General features: G+C 37.4%; 2 protein-coding genes across 2 annotated transcripts in view; one reads left to right on the top strand and one right to left on the bottom strand.

Moving 5' to 3' along the window:
- Positions 1–17,462, top strand: part of LOC123246262 (Golgi apparatus membrane protein TVP23 homolog B-like) — a 37,039-nt gene extending 19,577 nt beyond the window's left edge. Inside the window, exons 3-6 of the mRNA XM_044675184.1 lie at positions 5,665–5,754; positions 6,302–6,433; positions 14,922–15,050; positions 16,830–17,462. Coding sequence (XP_044531119.1) covers positions 5,665–5,754; positions 6,302–6,433; positions 14,922–15,050; positions 16,830–16,856 — 378 coding nt within the window. The 3' untranslated portion in view covers positions 16,857–17,462. The remainder of the gene's footprint in view (positions 1–5,664; positions 5,755–6,301; positions 6,434–14,921; positions 15,051–16,829) is intronic.
- On the bottom strand, positions 2,178–4,927 carry LOC123243863 (dynamin-2-like). Its single transcript, XM_044671998.1, is given in 2 exon segments — positions 2,178–2,503; positions 2,506–4,927. Coding segments are annotated over 2 exon segments (2,586 nt in total). The 5' UTR covers positions 4,766–4,927.
- Positions 17,463–18,478: the final 1,016 nt, after the last annotated feature.

The raw sequence follows: 18,478 nt of genomic DNA, 5'->3' as shown, positions 1-18,478 counted from the left end.
CCTTTCTTCATTCAAGTTTCCCAGAATAATATTCTAGGACACAAGATTAATAATGCCATTCATCTGCTTAAAAACTATTAGTTACTCCATGTTGCTTCCAGGATAAAATATAGATTCTTTAGCCTGGTCTTTGGAGCCCTCCACAGTAGAGCTTCATGTATTCTTCCTGCCTGATTTTACATTACTCTCTGATTCATGTAATCTGTGATCTTCTTAGACCTGAATGTGGCTATTACCTGAACTATACCAACTTGGGATAAAATGTGTAAAAGATATAAATTCTAGCTATTATTGTTTCTTCTGCCTTTGCATTTGTATAAGCTTTCCTTCATGTCTAGAGTATACTCCCTCCTTGTGTGTTTTTTTGATTCTTTGTATTCAAGGTACCTCACATGTTTTCATCATCATTGTAGCTAGCATTCATATAATGCTTTATGGTTTGAAAAGCGCTTTACAAATTTTATCTCACTTTATCCTCATCAAACACTTTGTAAAGACTTTAATGATTGCCCTTAATGTTAGTGGCCTCTCCTCTCAAATATTTCTAGGTAGTCATATCTTTGTTCCTTTTCTTGTATCATCTTAACCTGTAATTTTTGTTGCTGTTACATTCCAACTTGTTCCCCTCTCACTAGTAGGAGAATATAAGCTCTTTGAGAACAGGAACTTTTTTTTGTTTTGTTTTGTTTTGTTGGATCCCTAGCATCTATTACAATGACTTGCACTAGCTTTTTTTTTTTTTTTTTTTTTTTTAGCTTCTTCCCTTTATTTTAGTTTATTAATAGGGTACAGAGCAGAGGCACTTAGACTGGTCAAATTGAGTGAAGGAACAAGTCCCACATAGAGGTGCCAGCATGACCAGAGCTGGAGCCCATTCATCACAAAGGGTCCTAGAGAGATGCTAAGTTTGACAGATAGTCTGCCAGTCAGGCCAACAGCGGCTCTGAGCCCTGGGCAGTCCTTAGATATGGTCCCCTGATCCAAGTGCTCCCTGGCCTGGGGTTGGGGGTGGGTGGGGTGAAGACTCTTCTTGTACCCCAATGGGTCCCCATCCCCACAGCAGGGGCTTAAGGCAGCTCTGGGATTTTGATGGGATTAAGGATTAAGAGATACATTTCTGGAAGCTTAATACAGAGGCTCCAATGCAGCAGTGTTTGGGCTTGGGATTTTAGTTAAACCTGACTTCCAGAAAGAGTATGTACAGCTGGAGGTGTGCAAATAACACCAGTGGCTGGGAGTGTAAAAGAGCAGTCCTCAGCAGTAGAGAAGTCAGGAAGACCACCAAGACTGCCCACGATCACCCTACTTCCCCTCCTCATACTGGGCTAGCTACTTTCTGACTAGGTACATCTGATAATCCCAACCCAGGCCCTGGTGTTTGCTGCTTTTCCCCAACCCATGCCCTGATTCACTTGTCACTCTGAGCCCTTGGGATGATGAGCAGGAGACCTACGGTGAGATCTCCATCCTGACCTCTGCCCTGGGTCAGCAGGACTTTCTCCCCAAACAAGATGACCTGGGGAAGAGAAGCCCTGGTCCCACCTGTACATCCTTTAACTTTGAGTCCATTTACATTTGGTTTAATCACAAGTCACTCACAGGGCCACAGACACAGAAACACAAGCTCTTGCTGTGCCCGAAGCCCAAGACTGATCAGTCCTCCCTCCCTGATATGTATATTATTTCTACATAGTGCCTGGGGCTGATGGGCTGGGCTGATGAGCCCTTCCCCCTTGACCTAACTCAAGTCCCAGACCTCATTCACAAAGTGCAAGAACCCTGTTGCACTCTAGACTCCCCAGGACTGCTCAGTTCAGGGCTAAGTGCAAGTGCCTTGGGAGCCTGCAGAGCCGTGCCCCTGGCCCTGTCAACACGTCCCTGGGTGCTGCCTGCATCTGTGTCAGGATGGGCAAGGAGGGTAGATGTACCACCAGGCCCATTGATTACAAGTTCAGTTGATCCCTGCCTGGCAAACATGGCCTCAGGCCTGGCTGTCAGGGAATAAGGGAGAAAAAGGGGAAGGGAAGGAGGCCTCAGAGCCCAGAGCCACATTTGCTTTCTACAACCTTGGGTGTGCCTCAGAGCCAACACTGTATAGAAACCCTACCCACAATGATACCCTGATGGTCTCGTTGCCACACCCCACTGAGTACATAAGTTTTTTCTAGAGCTCAGGGTTAATCTAGCAATGATGGTTTGGCCAGGCGGATAATGGTTGGCCGGTTCGGTGCGGCAGGGGATCTTCTGCTGGGCACACCAGGAGGGATACCAGGGGGAATGCGTGCTGGCCGAGATGGGATCTGAGGTGGGGCTGAAAAGGGATTGTTGTTAGTGAAGACATTCTGAGGTCCAGGCCGAGAAGGGATAGGGGGAGCCACAAAGGAGGCAGCAACCCCTACAGGCACAGGGATCAGAGGTGGCCCTGGTGTAGGCCCCCTGACTGCAGGGGGCCTCCCAGGAGGCGGCACGCTGGCAGGAGGTCGATGCTGAGGTGTGGGACTGTGCCACTGCTGGAACTCTGGAGCCATGTGTCATCCACGGGTGGGGGCACAGGGGTGGACACAGTGCTGGTGCTGATGTCTCCAATGATGTTGAGTGCCTCCTTCAGGGCATGGTACATGCGCAGCATGTCTTCTCGACGTTGTGCCTGGTCCGCAGATTCTTCCATTAGGCTACTCTGGTCCGCAGAAGAGTAGAGATAGGCCAGGAGCTCTGAGTGGATGAAGGCCTTGGTATTGTTGATCATGAGATGCATGATTGTCTTTGGCATGAGGTCACGGATAGACTTATTGATAATCCCCACATAGGAGTCAACAAGGTTTCGGATGGTTTCCACCTGGCGTTCCAGTTGAGGGTCCATGGAGAAGGTGTTTTCCTGGGCCCCATCCTCATTCTCAGCCTGGTCTTTCTCAGGATAGACCCCAACTCAGAGGAAAGAGGCCTTCCAACTATCTACATCCTCCTGTGAGTCACAGGCTAGCTCAATTTGTCGTAGGTCCTTATAGACATTCCTCTGTTCTGTGTTGAAGATAGCAAAGACATGCTTATTGGACATGAAGCCCTTTTCCACATCTCGAATTTTGAGGTTATCCAAAGGTAGCATGTACTTCTTCTCTTTTTCCTCTTCATCCTTGTACAATGACAAGGACTCTGCAGTGAGCACAAACCAATACTCCTTGGAACCACCTTTCATCAGGCTGATATTGTTGATGGTCAACCAGCCCCTTCAAATCACCTGGTTCGGAACAGCTCTTTTCTTGTTCAGCTGAGTGCTCCTCTGCTGGGCATTTGCAAAGCCAATGAAGTCCTCATGATTTGTGTTGATGTATGACAGCTCAATGTCGATCAGAAGAAGGATCTGGTCCTTTGTTCTTCCTTCTCGCTCCCTGATGTAAGTGGTGACAATTCTTTCTGTTTCTTCTCGTAACCTGGGATAGGAGCCAAGCTTACTGGTACACTGCCTAACTGTATTGATTAACTCCTGAATAACCAGGTCGACACATTTCAGACAAGGCTCTTTCAGCTTCACCACCTGCTTTTTCACAATGGCCTCGAATGCCAAGTCTGGGGTGAAGAGCCCCATCCTGACTCCATGGATGTTTTTAATTGCATAGCTAATTTCTCGTCTCAAGTCTTTCTCATCAAATTCTATCTTTACAAGCTCAAATGGAAACCTCTTGTGAAAGATGCGATTAATCCTTGCACCACCAAAAAGTTCCAATGTGTCCACCTGGTCTCCTGAGCCTTCAATTCTCTTTTCAGAGTCCACACCAAATTGCTGGACCATCTGCAGAAGGGCTTTGGTTTTCCGTGTGGGATCATCAGGCCGAAAATTCTTGTATTCTTCCACCTCTTTCTCCAAGGACAGCAGCTGGCTCTGGAGCTTACTTCGTAGTGCAGGCAGAGACTCTCGGATATGATTGGTCAGTTGCTGGTTAAGGGTCTTCTGCAAATGGGGGGTACCCATTCGGTCTGCTATGTGTCGATAAGCTGGGTGAGACAGGAAAAATTTCCTCTCAGCCCCAAGGGCTGCTCGGATATCCTTCTTTCCATCAATGTCCTTTTGGCTCCAATTCACCACACCAATATAACCTCTTCTCAAGGGGAGCAACTTGTTCTCAAGCACATCTCTGGCATCTGTGCCTTCATCCATTAGGTCAAGCTTGGTTATAACACCAATTGTCTGTAAGCCTTGAGGATCAACTTCCTTAGCCATCTTGAGGGCATCTGAATTTGCTAGATCTATGTTGGCTGGAGTGACTGCAAGAATCAAGCTGCTCTCTTTGCTAATGAACTGTAGGATCATATCCCTGATCTGGTACTCAATGTCCATAGGCTGGTCACCAACAGGCACCTTGGTAATGCCCGGAAGATCAATTAAGGTTAGATTCAACACATGTGGTGAATAAACTCTTAAGTTAATGGGGATAGGAGAAATGCCTTTATTGGTCCCTGTGACCCTGTCGGTCTCTGCTTCAATCTCTTGGCGAACTTCATCAAAATCCGTAAACTTCTTGGACTTACAGTGCAAAAATTCTGCATACTCTGTTTTTGAGAAGATGAGCTGAAGAATAAGGGGACGTCTGGTAACAATTCCTGATCCACGAGGAAGGAAATCCCGGCCTACGAAGTTCTCGAGCACTGAGCTCTTGCCGGCGCTCTGGCCCCCCACCACGGCGATCTGCGGCAGGTCCAGGTGGCAGCTCTGTCCGATGGAGCTGAACGCGTCCTGCAGCTTGTTGACCAGCGGGATCAGTTCCTCCATCCCCCGGTTCCCACCATGGTGACGGTGGCGGCGGCGGCGACTTCCCCCTCGCGGCCCGCGAGCTTGCCCCAGCCTTCCAACGACCCTGTCCCGCGAGCCGGCGGTTGCTCCCCCAGGACTCAGCCCAACTCCCGACTCCAAACTTCGTCTCAAAGTCGCCGCCTCATCCGGTTCCTTGCACTAGCTTTTAAGAAATATCTGCCAAATAGAAAAACTTTTGAAAAACTGAGCATATGCACAGTCAAGAAAGACATATGTCCAGAGTACTACCATGTGCAAAAAGTCAGTATACTAAAGATTAAAATAGGACAATTACATTATTAACTGTCTAAGAAGGGAACCGTTGTGCACATATGTCTGTGTATTGGAAGAGGGATGTTTGAGTTGGCATAGATGAAGGGTTCTTAGGAAACTGTATATGGAATCACATATGAATGTTAGGAATATATGTCCTAAATATCCTATATATGGACTTTTTCTGTAGCAGTAGTAGGAGGTTAGGGTGTCTCTAGGAGATAAAATAGAAATAATATAATGAAATAGATAGAAAGAAAAGAGGGAAGGAAAGAAAAAAGAAAGGGAAGTAGGAGGGCAATGAGAAGTCAAGTCAACAGAAGAACAAAGATATTGGAGGCAAAAGGAAAAAGTGGAAGATGGGTAAAAGAGAACAAAGGATATATGTTCATTATGGAAATTCTTACCCTTTTTCTTGCCTACTTATATATATTTTTTGTTGCCTTACAGGCCCCATTAACTTTTGGTTAGACATAGATATTTATTTTCCTGATTATTGGATAGGAAGGAGATGAAAACTAATATCTATTGCATTTTTCTATTCTGGGTTGAAGTGTTTGTTATTTATATACACATATGTAAACTATTGAAAAAACTTTTTACAGAATATAACTGGCAGGCTCATGGTTGGTTTGCGCTGGTGGAACCATATAGATGATGATGGAAAGAGTCACTGGGTATTCGAGGCTCGAAAGGTAAACTTTTATTATTATTTTTGTCATTTGGTAATGGGTAGCTTATTTGAAAGTTGTTTATAATATTAAAAACAACAGCTACTTAATCAAGTAACCCAAAATCACTTGATAAAGCCAAAATATTTTGTAAAATATTTTAAGTGATATTCTAAAAAGAGATGAATTGGTTATATTATAGTGAATTAAGCTTGATACTTCACCTGTAATTTCTAAATGACCTCAGCATTACTTTGGTATCTGTATGACACATTCTCTACTGAAGATGAAAATGTCAGAGGTTTTGAGAAAAATTGAAGCCAAGGAGATAGGAGTTTGAATAGCAAAGCGTATTTGTTGTACTTTATACAATTGTCACTTAGAATCCTCCAAACTTTCTTTACCAAATGTTCATTAGCTTCTCTTTTTCTGTAGTAATAAATCTATAGGTTATGATCTGGATGTTTTTGTGCATGTGATTGTATTTTTTGGTAAGGTGTTTCTTACAAGTTCTGAACTTGTTGATAATAAATAATACAGAATACACTACTGAATTTGAATTCTTTCCTAGGATTCAAATCAAGAGAAAAGAACCTCTTCAGAAGCTGAGTCACGGATTTTTTGGTTAGGACTAATTTCCTGTCCAATTATGTGGGTGATATTTGCCTTTAGTGCTCTCTTCTCTTTCAAATTGAAGTGGTTGGTAAGTACTGATTTAGTGAAGCACATTTTGAATGATAAAGCTTCTGTCTTCTATGTAGCTACTTAAATAAGCAGGCATCTATGCATTTTATAGGTACAACCTGCTCCCCATTTTGTGGCCTTATTTCTTGTTGGAAATAATCATAGTGCTTGTTTCACTCAGTTTTTAGAACAAGGAGGCATGCAGAATTGTTTTAACCTTTCTTACAATTAATTAAAGAGAGTAGCTTGGGGTAGAATAGAATCTTAGAATTAGTTAACATGTGCTTGGAATCAGGAAGACCTGGGTTCAGATTCTGTCTCAGAGCCTCACTAATTATGTTTCCCTAGGTAAATTATTTAAACTTTTTGAACTTCAAACAGCCCACAGCCTATTAAAACTGTTTCACTCACCATTTCTTTAATATAGTAAACCAGTGAAATACCATGTTCTAGTAAATGGGAAAATTAGTTGCTTTGTATCTTTCCTGGAATTTTTTGTTGACCTCAGCTCTGCATTAATTCTTTAAATATTTTAGTAATTAGTGACAGTATCCACTATATTATTGACTTATCAGAAGGATTTATTAGTGTCTCAGTGAAGCTTTTGATTCACTTAACTTTCTCACATACAGTGTCATTCAGTTATATGTGTGAGAATGAGTATGAAGTATTAGTATTATTTCAATATTTTTGGTACCTTAAACTATAATGTAGTTTCTACATATCTCTCTTAACTGTGATTCTTTTTTACTCTTGAGTTATCTGAGATCACTTTGTAGGCTTGGCCTTACTAGCCTAAGCCTGATACCTGGGAGTTTAAGTGACATTAGGATGAAATGAGACACAGACATAGTAGGAAAAGGTATTTGATAAGGATATTCAGTAAGAGTGCCATGCTGACTCAGTTTTGCCCAAGTTCTCAGTGTTAGTCATGCTGTTGGTACAAATTGTTGATAGTTGCATTGGTGTGTTAGTTTCGAGTCTACATACCCAATCATGTCCACCTCAACCCATGTGTTCAAGCAATTGTTTTTCTTCTATGTTTCCACTCCTGCAGTTCTTCCTCTGAATGTGGATAGTGTTCTTTACCATAAGTCCCTCAGAATTGTCCTGAGTAATTGCATTGCTGCTAGTACAGAAGTCCATTATATTCGATTTTACCACAGTGTATTGGTCTCTGTGTACAATGTTCTTCTGGCTCTGCTCCTTTCATGCTGCATCAATTCCTGGAGGTCTTTCCAGTTCACATGGAATTCCTCCAGTTTATTATTCCTTTGAGCACAATAGTATTCTATCACCAGCATATACCACAATTTGTTCAGGCATTCCCCAATTGAAGGACATACCCTCCTTATCCAGTTTTTTGCCACCACAAAAAGCACGGCTATAAATATTTTCGTACAAGTCTGTTTATCTATGATCTCTTTGGAGTACAAACCCAACAATGATATGGCTGGATCAAAGGGCAGGCATTTTTTAATAGCCCTTTGAGCATAGTTCCAAATTGCCAGCCAGAATGGTTGGATCAGTTCACAACTCCACCAGCAAGGCATTAATGTCCCAATTTTGCCACATTCCCCTCCACCATTCATTACTCTCCCCTTCTTTCATTTTAGCCAGTCTGCTAGGTGTGAGGTGATATCTCAGATTTGTTTTGATTCGCATTTCTCTAATTATTAGAGATTTAGAACACTTTCTCATATGCTTATTGATACTTTTGATTTCTTTAACTAAAAATCACCTATTCATGTCCTTTGCCCATTTATCAATTGGGGAATAGCTTGATTTTTTATACAATTGATTTAACTCCTTATACATTTGAGTAATTAGACCCCTATCTAATTTATCCCCATTGCATATGATGCTTGTTGATGATTTTAGGTATATACTGTTTATCATTTTTAGGAAACATCCTTCTATTCCTATACTTTCCAGTGTTTTCAATAGGAATGGGTGCTATATTTTGTCAAAGGCTTTTTCAGCATCTATTGAGATAATCATGTCATTTTTGTTTGTTAGACTGTTGATATGATCAATTATGTGGATGATTTTCCTAATGTTGAACCATCCTTGCATTCCTGGTATGAATCTCACCTGATCATGGTGGATGATCCTCTTGATCACTTGCTGTAGTCTTTTTGCTAGTATTCTATTTAAGATTTTTGCATCTATGTTCATTAGGGAGATTGGTCTGTACTCAGGGTCTGGGTTCAAAGTGTGCACATTCTTTAGCCTCTTGGGGTCTTAAGTCTTGCTACTCTTGGGAGCAGGCCCTGGAGCTGCCAAGGACTTAATGGGTGCCCCAAGCTCGCTCTAGCTCTTTTGCGCTGGCTTTGGCACTGTAGATGGTTTTGGGGGTTGAGGGGGTTGCTCAGCTCGTGTTTTAGTGAGAGCTATTTCACCCCTTTATAGCATGGAAGTGCCCTGATTCCATGTACCTTCAATGCTGTACCCTGTTGTGGGGTCCCTTTGTTTGTCTGGATTTGTTTTTATCTCTTCTTGAGGAGTCCTATATACATGGGTTAGGAGAGGCCAAGCAGGTGCTTTTCACTCTACCGCCATCTTAATCTGGAAATCAGTCTTAAATTTTTTATTTAACTGACTTAGAACATTTTTTCCATGGTTATATGATTCATGTTCTATCCCTCCCCTCCTCCTACCCACTCCCATAGCCGACACAGTTCCACTGGGTTTTACATGTGTCATCTATCAAGACCTATTTCCATATTATTGATAGTGCACTGGGGTGGTTATTTAGAGTCTACATCCCAAATCATGTATGCATCAACCCATGTGTTCAAGCAATTGGTTTTCTTCTGTGTTTCCACTCCTGTAGTTCTTCCTCTGAGTGTAGATAGCATTCTTTTCCTTAGATCTCTCAGAACTGTCCTGCATCATTGCATTACTGCTAGTACAGAAGTCCATAACATTCAATTTTACCACAGTGTATCAGTCTCTGTGTACAACATTCTTCTAGCTCTGCTCCTTTCACTCTGCATCAGTTGCTGGAGGTCATTCCAGTTCACATGGAATTCCTCCAGTTCATTATTCCTTTGAGCACAGTAGTATTCCATCATCGTCAAATACCGCAATTTAGTCAGCCATTCCCCAATTGAAAAGCATACCCTCATTTTTTTTTACCTCTAGTTTTATATATATTTATACATACATCTATATATCTTGACATTTCATCCTATACAGTTTCCTTTAAGTATATTTTTTCTAGCAATCTTGATGATGATAACAATTTTTAAGAGTTACCAATATTATCTTTTCTTATAGAAATACAAATCGTTTGAACTTATTAGATCCCTTAAAAAAAAGTTTTGATTTTTTTGTTGTTGTTGTTTCCCCTCTTTTAATTACCTTTTGGTGATTCTCTTGAGTTCTGTGTTTGGGCATCAGATTTTCTGTTTAAGTCCAGTTTTTTCTTTATGAATGCTTGGAACTTGTCTATTTTGTTAAATGACCATACAAGAATATAGTCAGTTTTGCTGAGTAGTTGATTCTTGGTTGTAGGCCTAGTTCCTTGCTTTCTGGAACATAGTATTCCATGCCTTCAATGTAGATGCAGCCAGATCCTATGTTATCCTAACTGTGGTTTCATGGTATCTGAATGACTTTTTCTTAGCAGCTTGTAATATTTTTTCCTTGGTCTGGTAGTTCTTGAATTTAACTATAACATTCCTGGGCATTATCAGTTGATGATTAAATGTAGGGGGTGATCTGTGAATTCTTTTAATCTCAAGGAGACTTCTTAAGGAAAAGAACTAGCCTAATCTGCATGGGGCAGGGCTTTAAGAAAGATTAGCCCATCTTATATGGTAGAGCCTGAGGCAGTACTGTTATTATCATTATTCCTGCTTTAAATTTTTTTTAACCTAATTATCCAAAGAACATTTCCTATGCACAGCAGAACAGAAAAGATCAAATTAAAAAAACAAAACCTAAAATTTAATTTAATTTATTATGGGGTAGGGGAGACAACTAGTTTTCCCTGTCTTACCTAGCCTTGAGATGTGTACTATGATCACTCATGGGTTCTCTCTCAGTGCTAATTAAGTTGAAAGTTGTAATCTGCTCCATTTTTTCCAATCTGAGCTTTAACTCTATTGAGCTCTTGAACTCAAGTGATCCTCTAGCCTTAGCTTCTTAACAGACAGAACTATAGTTATGTACCACATGCCTGTCCATATTCATTGCTTTTATAATAAAAATACTTAATAATGTTACACATTACTTTAAAAATTGCCTTGCTTGTTTATATTTCCTCCTGAACTTCCTTCTCTTTTGTGCATTTAAAAACATGTTTCATTAATACTTTTTTCTATTATGTTTGCTACCCTCCCATCCCTTTTATCAGAGAGAAAACAAAAACATTTGTATCAAATATGCAGTCAGGCAAAACAAATCTATACAGTGGCCATGTCAGAAATGTTTTTCTCTACATGTTTCTATCACCTTTTAGGAGATAGGTTAGCACGTTTTTTTTTTGTTTTTTTTTTTACCAGAGTTCTTAAATTTTTTTGTAACAATTTTTTTACAATGTTGTCCTTGTATAAAATTTTCTTCTTATTCTACTTAATTGAATCTGCATAGTTTTTATTACTTAGTTAAGAGTCTCTGAAATCATCTCTTCTATCTTTTTTTTATGATAAAATATTCAGTTATGCCAGTTTACCACAATTTATTCAGCCTTCTCCAATTATCCAAGAGGAAATTTAAAATACTTCCTCAGATTTTTTCTTTTCCATCCCCCATCCCTACTTGTTTCTCTATTGAGTTTGATATATTATATACATCAAATAGGTGTGCATATATTCAACATTCCTTTTTGTCTACTCCCTCAACTCTTCCTTCATTTATATTCTATTTTTTATATATTCTTTTCATGCCACAAATTAAGAGAAATAGCAGGTTTCCTCACTGATCCATCATTCTATTTTCTAGCCAGTACCAGATTGTTTTGATTATTACTGCTGTAGAATACAATTAGAGATCTTGTTTTGTTTTCATTCATGGTTTTTTTTCCTTTTATGGATTTCTTTGATATTCTTTGTCTTTTGTTCTTTCAGGTGAATTTTGTTACTTTTTCTTCTAGCTCTATAAAATAATTTTTGTCAGTTTGATTGATGATGACACTGAGTAAATTAATTTAGGTAAATTTGTTATTTTGATTGTTTTGATCATTCCTTCATTTCCTTTTCCTTTTATTTCTATAATATTTCTAGTACGATATTGAATAATAGTGACAATAATAGGCATTCTTGCTTTACCCATGATCTTATTGAGAAGGCTTCTAGTTTATCTGCATTACAGATAATCCTTCCTTATGGTTTTAAGTAGATACTCCTTATAATTTTAAGGAAAACTTCATACATTTCTGTGGTTTTTAGTGTTTTAGTAGGTTATTATATTTAATGGATATTATATTTTGTCAAATGATTTTTCTGCATCTGTTGAGATAATCATGACTTTTGTTGGTTTTGTTATTAAATATGGTCATTTATCCTAATGGTTTTCCTTACTATTGAACCAAGCCTGCATTCTCATTTTACATCCCACCTGGTCATAGTGTATGGTCTTTGTGATACAGTGCTATACAGTTGTCTCTCGCTATATCGCAGTTCACTTATTGTGGCTTCACTGTATTACAGGGTTGTTTTTTTTTTTCTAAAGTCTTAATTCCATATTGTGGAGTTTTTGCTATATTGTGGGATTTTACTATACAGAATGGAAATGAAGTATGCCACTGCTGTTTGTGCAAGTTGGCCAATGTGAGATTGTATGTGGCTGAGCACAAAGTGGGTATTTCTATATTGCCTGATGGAATGAAAGGTGACCAACCATAGCGCTGTGTTCTTTATCCTGGGATCTGATTGGCTCAGTGTTAATAAGAGTGTGGAAAAGGTTTATAGGAAAGTTGAAAGGGTTTATAATGCCTTAAAATATATATAAATAATAAAATAAATATAGCACCACTACTTTGTGGATTTTCTTCTATCACAGGGGTCTCTGGAACATAACTCTTGTGAAGATCACTGTAATCTCCTTGCTAGTATTTTATTTAAAATTTTTGCAATAATATTCACTGGAGTTTATAGGTTTTATTTTTTTATACTTTTCTCTGTTTTTGTTCTTCCTGGTATAGGTATCAACACTATTTGTGTTTTATAATATTAGAATTAATCGTTTTTTAAATGTTCACAAGAAATCACTTGTGAGTCCATCTGGTTCTAAGGTTCTTTTCTTAAGGAGCTCATTTATGACTTATTTTTTACTGATTGATTACAATATATTCTCCTTGACTTGGAAGCTTTGGAATTTGATTCTCCTTGAGGAGATGATTGGCGGGTTGTTTCAATTTCCAATTTATCCTCTACCTCTAGGATATCAAGGCAGTTTTTCTTTTTTCTTTTTTTTTTAAAACATTTATTAATATTCATTTTTAACATGGTTACATGATTCATGCTCCTACTTTCCCCTTCACCCCCCGCACTCCCACCACCCATGGCCAATGCACATTTCCACTGGTTTTAACATGTGTCATTGATCAAGACATATTTCCAAATTGTTGTTAGTTGCATTGGTGTATTAGTTTCGAGTCTATATTCCCAATCATGTCCGCCTCAACCCATGTGTTCAAGCAATTGTTTTTCTTCTGTTTCCTCTCCTGCAGTCCTTCCTCTGAATGTGGGTAGTGTTCTTTTCCATAAATCCCTCAGAGCTGTCCTGAGTAATTGCATTGATGCTAGTACAGAAGTCCATTACATTCCATTTTACCATAGTATATCAGTCTCTGTGTACAATGTTCTTCTGGCTCTGCTCCTTTTGCTCTGCATCTGTTCCTGGAGGTCTTTCCAGTTCACATGGAATTCCTCCAGTTTATTATTTCTTTTAGCACAATAGTATTCCATCACCAGCATATACCACAATTTGTTCAACCATTCCCCAATTGAAGGACATACCCTCCTTTTCCAGTTCTTTGCCACCACAAAAAGCATGGCTATAAATATTTTCGTACAAGTCTGTTTATCTATGATCTCTTTGGGGTACAAACCCAACAATGATATGGCTGGATCAAAGGGCAGGCATTTTTTAATAGCCCTTTGAGCATAGTTCCAAATTGCCAGCCAGAATGGTTAGATCAGTTCACAACTCCACCCAGCAATGCATTAATGTCCCAATTTTGCCACATCCTCTCCAGCATTCATTACTCTCCCCTTCTTTCATTTTAGCCAATCTGCTAGATGTGAGGTGATACCTCAGAGTTGTTTTGATTTGCATTTCTCTAATTATTAGAGATTTAGAACACTTTCTCATGTGCTTATTGATACTTTTGATTTCTTTACCTGAAAATTGCCTATTCATGTCCCTTGCCCATTTATCAATTGGGGAATGGCTTGATGTTTTATACAATTGCTTTAACTCCTTGTATATTTGAGTAATTAGAGCCCTGCCAGAGTTTTTTGTTATAAAGATTTTTTCCCAATTTGTTGTTTCCCTTCTGATTTTGGTTGCATTATTTTTGTTTCTACAAAAGCTTTTTAGTTTAATATAATCCATATCTTTTATTTTACATTTTGTAATTTTCTCTAACTCTTGCTTGGTTTTAAAATCTTTCCTTTCCCAGAGATCTGACAAGTATACTATTCTGTGTTCACTTAACTTATTTATAGTTTCCCTCTTTATATTCAAGTCATTCACCCATTCTGAATTTATCTTGGTATAAGGTGTGAGATGTTGATCTAAACCTAATCTCTCCCATATTGTTTTCCAAATTTCCCAGCAGTTTTTGTCAAATAGTAGATTCATGTCCCCAAAGTTGGGCTCTTTGGGTTTATCATACACTGTCTTGCTGATGTCATTTACCCCAAGTCTATTCCAATGATCTTCCCTGTATCTCTTAACCAGTACCATACCGTTTTGATGACCGCTGCTTTATAGTATAGCTTAATATCTGGTACTGCTAGGCCCCCTTCCTTTACATTTTTTTTTTCATTATTTCTCTTGATATTCTTGATCTTTTGTTATTCCAAATGAAATTTGTTATAGTTTTTTTCCTAATTCAGTAAAAAAGTTTTTTGGTAGTTTGATAGGTATGGCACAAAATAGGTAAATTATTTTGGGTAGAATAGTCATTTTTATTATGTTAGCTCGTCGTACCCATGAGCAATCAGTGGCTTTCTAATTGTTGAGATCCAGTTTTATTTATTTGGAAAGTGTTTTGTAGTTGTTTTCATATAATTGCTGTATTTTGGTAGATAGATTCCCAAGTATTTTATATTGTCTAGGGTGATTTTAAATGGTGTTTCTCTTTCTAACTCTTGCTGCTGTGGTGTGTTGGATCAGATCACACAACTCTGACTTTATTTGTTGTGTGGTAAGTTTAGTCCTTGGCCATTTGTAGTCATGTCATTAAGACAAGTTTTTTGCTTAAAAAAAAAATATATATATATATATATATATGTGAGAAGGCTGTCTCATGATTTTTCTCCCTTTTCCAGGCAGTGGTCACCATGGGTGTGGTACTACAAGGTGCCAATCTGTATGGCTATATCAGATGCAAAGTAGGCAACCAAAGTAATTTAACTAGTATGGCTACCACTTATCTTGGAAAGCAGTTCTTGAGACAAGTAAGTATTTTCTGGTACGAAAGCATTTAGAATAGAAACAGAAATCATCAGATTTTGTGCTTGGTCATCCTTTAATATAATGATTTCTATTTTGAAGTGACATATTCTTAATTTTATTAAGTAATATTTCCTTGCATAAAAGTGCTGCAAACACATTTATATTTATATAGGTTAATTATGATTTAAGGATTTTGAGGGATTTTGACACCCCATTGAGATAGTTGGAAACATTCTAGGGCTGTGTTGGTGAACTTATGGTACATGTGCTGGAGGGCAGCTGTTCTGTTCTCCCTCTCCAATGTCCCTAAGGACATTTTTTCCATATCACCGACCCGTCTGCCCAGCAGCCCAATCGGAGTGCTTCTTCCCTTCTCTCTGGCGTAAGAGGGTGGTTCAGATGCATTGTGGACACTCAGTCTCTAAAAGGTTCACCATCACTGTTCTAAGGTTGTTACTAATCTTATGAATGGAGAAATGGTGATAGGGGCAGGCCTGGAGTCTGGATGACCTGAATTTAAATCTGTTGTTTCTCAAACATTTCTTTATTGTGTAACACTGAGTATGTCACAATTGCCTAGCCTTGGAACTGATAATTAAAACATTTCTAAGACAGAAAATAAAGAGTTTTTAAAAAAGAGAAAAATGATAATCTAGTTCACTGTATGTATGTACCTAAGCAAGAATATCAACTAATGATAATTTTCAAACTATAGTGTATGTAAAACACACACCTTAACAAATGTTTCATTGAATTTAGGGGAAATTATGTCACAATTGCCTAGCCTTGGAACTGATACATTTCTAAGACAAAAAATAAGAGTTTTTAAAAAAGAGAAAAATGATAATCTAGTTCACTGTATTTTTGTACCTAAGCAAGAATATCAACTAATGATAATTTTCAAACTATATTGTATGTAAAGCACACACCTTAACAAATGTTTCATTGAATTTAGGAGAATTTAATAGATCACGTCAATCACTCAATAAGCATTTATAAAGCACTTATAGTGTGCAAGGCTGTGTGCTATTTTCTATTTGTGCTAGCTCTGCTTAAATCAATAACATTAATTTTATTTTTAATGAAAGTTTTATTGCTGTGAATTATTATAGCCATGCTATATGAAAATATAGCATTGAGCTACTTTGAAGAATTTTTATTCCATAATAAAATTTAGAGGTCATAGTGAAGGACAAACTGAAAAAATAGAATCATGTTATTAAATTCAAAGCTTCATTTTATTTGAATAATTAAAAACATTTTCATATCATTTCAATATAGTTTTCATATAGTTTTTTTTCAGTTCCAGTAGATGATCATTTATGGTAATTTTTTGGTGTCATCATAGAATTTAGTAATCTTTCCCTTAAAGAAAGTTCCAGTTTTCCTTAAAAATGAAATGACCTTGAGTAACAAGACAATAAATCTTTGGCTAAATTGATATAATAGTGTTATCTATAATAAAAAGTATCTGATAGTGGTACCTAAGATAGCATGTACCTAAGCAAGAATATCAACTAATGATAATTTTAAAACTATAGTGTATGTAAAACACACACCTTAACAAATGTTTCATTGAATTTAGGGGAATTTAATAGATCACGTCAATCACTCAATAAGCATTTATAAAGCACTTATAGTATGTAAGGCTGTGTGCTATTTTCTATTTGTGCTAGCTATTTCTGCTTAAAGATATAGGTTGTTTCCTCTTTGTCCTTTGATACTTTTAAAAAAGTATGAATTATGTTGTTTTTAATGTGGAATTTTTCCCTTCCTCCCAGAACATTAAAGATGATCAAATATCTTGAAGATGAGAAGACACACATCTCATATTGAAGAACAGTTGAAAAGATTGTCTCAATCCTTTTGGAACTGAGTAAATAATTCGCAGGGGGCATCATTAGAGATTTTTCTCATTGAAAATTTAAAAAAAACCTTTTTTATAGGAAGATAATGTTTTTGGCAAAAAATTCTGTCTTAGGATTATTTTTTTAAGGTTGTCTCAAAACCAAATAGGGTGTGCTCATTCATAATTTTAGAAGAAGGGAAATTACCTAAAATATCAGGAGTTTGTACTGAGTTTTTGGCTTGCATTTCAGAAATCATCACTTTACAATACTATATTCATGGTGAAAATTTTTGTCTTAAATTGTAAACAAGCAAATAAAATGATATGCCCTACTCAGTTTGTCAATACTATTAAATCTAAATAATTTTTAAGGGAAGTATTTATTTTGGTCTTCAGCAAGCTGTTTATTCATGTGCTATTTATTATATGTGGCTTGGTCTAGCAATATTAGGGGCTTCTTATATGCTTCTAATTAGTTGAGTTATAGTTGTACAGTTTGCTTTGAACTCTTATTTTGGAAAATCTTACTAAAAGTACACATAATAAAGTATTACTTTTAATGTTAGGCTGAGAATAATTTTTATTGGCATGGCTAATGCCTAAAGTTATATTTTATTTTAAGAATTTCTTTTGTTATTGAGAAAACTTGAATATTCAGAATTATAGAATTTAATTATAGCATCTTAAAATTGTAAAATATATTTGACCTAAGTACTGATATAAATTTTAGTTGTGTACTTTATCCCAAAAGATTGTTTTATGAATATATTTAATAAACACACACATGCATGCACACATATATAAATTTAAGAAATTATCCATACCCAGCTGGCACAAGAGGAGGCAGTACCAATCTGACTTAAGTATTGGGGATACAAAGAAAGATAAAAACTGAATATCAGTCCTTGCCCTCAAGGAATATATATTACCTTGCTGCAAAAAAATTTTCCCTCCCACAGAAACCATTCAATTAGGCTCAAAGTATTGTCTCTGGCAACCTGCAATCGCACGGAGTGCTGAATTTGGAGTACAAAGATTTGAGGTTGAATCCCTATTTTGACTTATCTGATCCAGGGCAAGTAACTACACCCCTCAGGACTTCTCAGGGGCCATCCAAAGGCTGAATCTATGATCTTACATGTATAGTATAGATTTTATTCTCATTCTTATATTACGTTGTGCATATTTTTCTTCTGGTTCTGTTTCATTCATTCTGTATCACTTCATCAAGTTCTTCCTTGTGACCCTGAAGCTATTGTTTAGCATGATATAATATTTAGTTGATTTCATATTCCACAGTTAACCAATTGTTGAAAATTGTATGTTTCTAATTTTAAAAATAATTACTAATAGTGCTGTGAATTATTTGTGCATATAAGTTTCTTCTTGCTGAAATTAGTCTCCTTTTTTGTATAAATTTACATAGGTATTTTATGTATTATACATTTATATATGTGTATGTATACATGTATACATATATACACATATATTCGGTATTTCTGTTACCTGTGGGTCAGACCTTTTCTTATTAACAAACCTTTTCTTATTAACAAATTTTTTCCAACTATACCAGTTTTGTAT

Source organism: Gracilinanus agilis, chromosome 4 (genome assembly GCF_016433145.1).
Source record: "Gracilinanus agilis isolate LMUSP501 chromosome 4, AgileGrace, whole genome shotgun sequence".
NCBI classification, from domain to species: Eukaryota; Metazoa; Chordata; class Mammalia; order Didelphimorphia; family Didelphidae; genus Gracilinanus; species Gracilinanus agilis.
The sequence above is the reverse complement of the archived record's forward strand: the minus strand, read 5'-3'. Positions and strand labels throughout refer to the sequence as shown.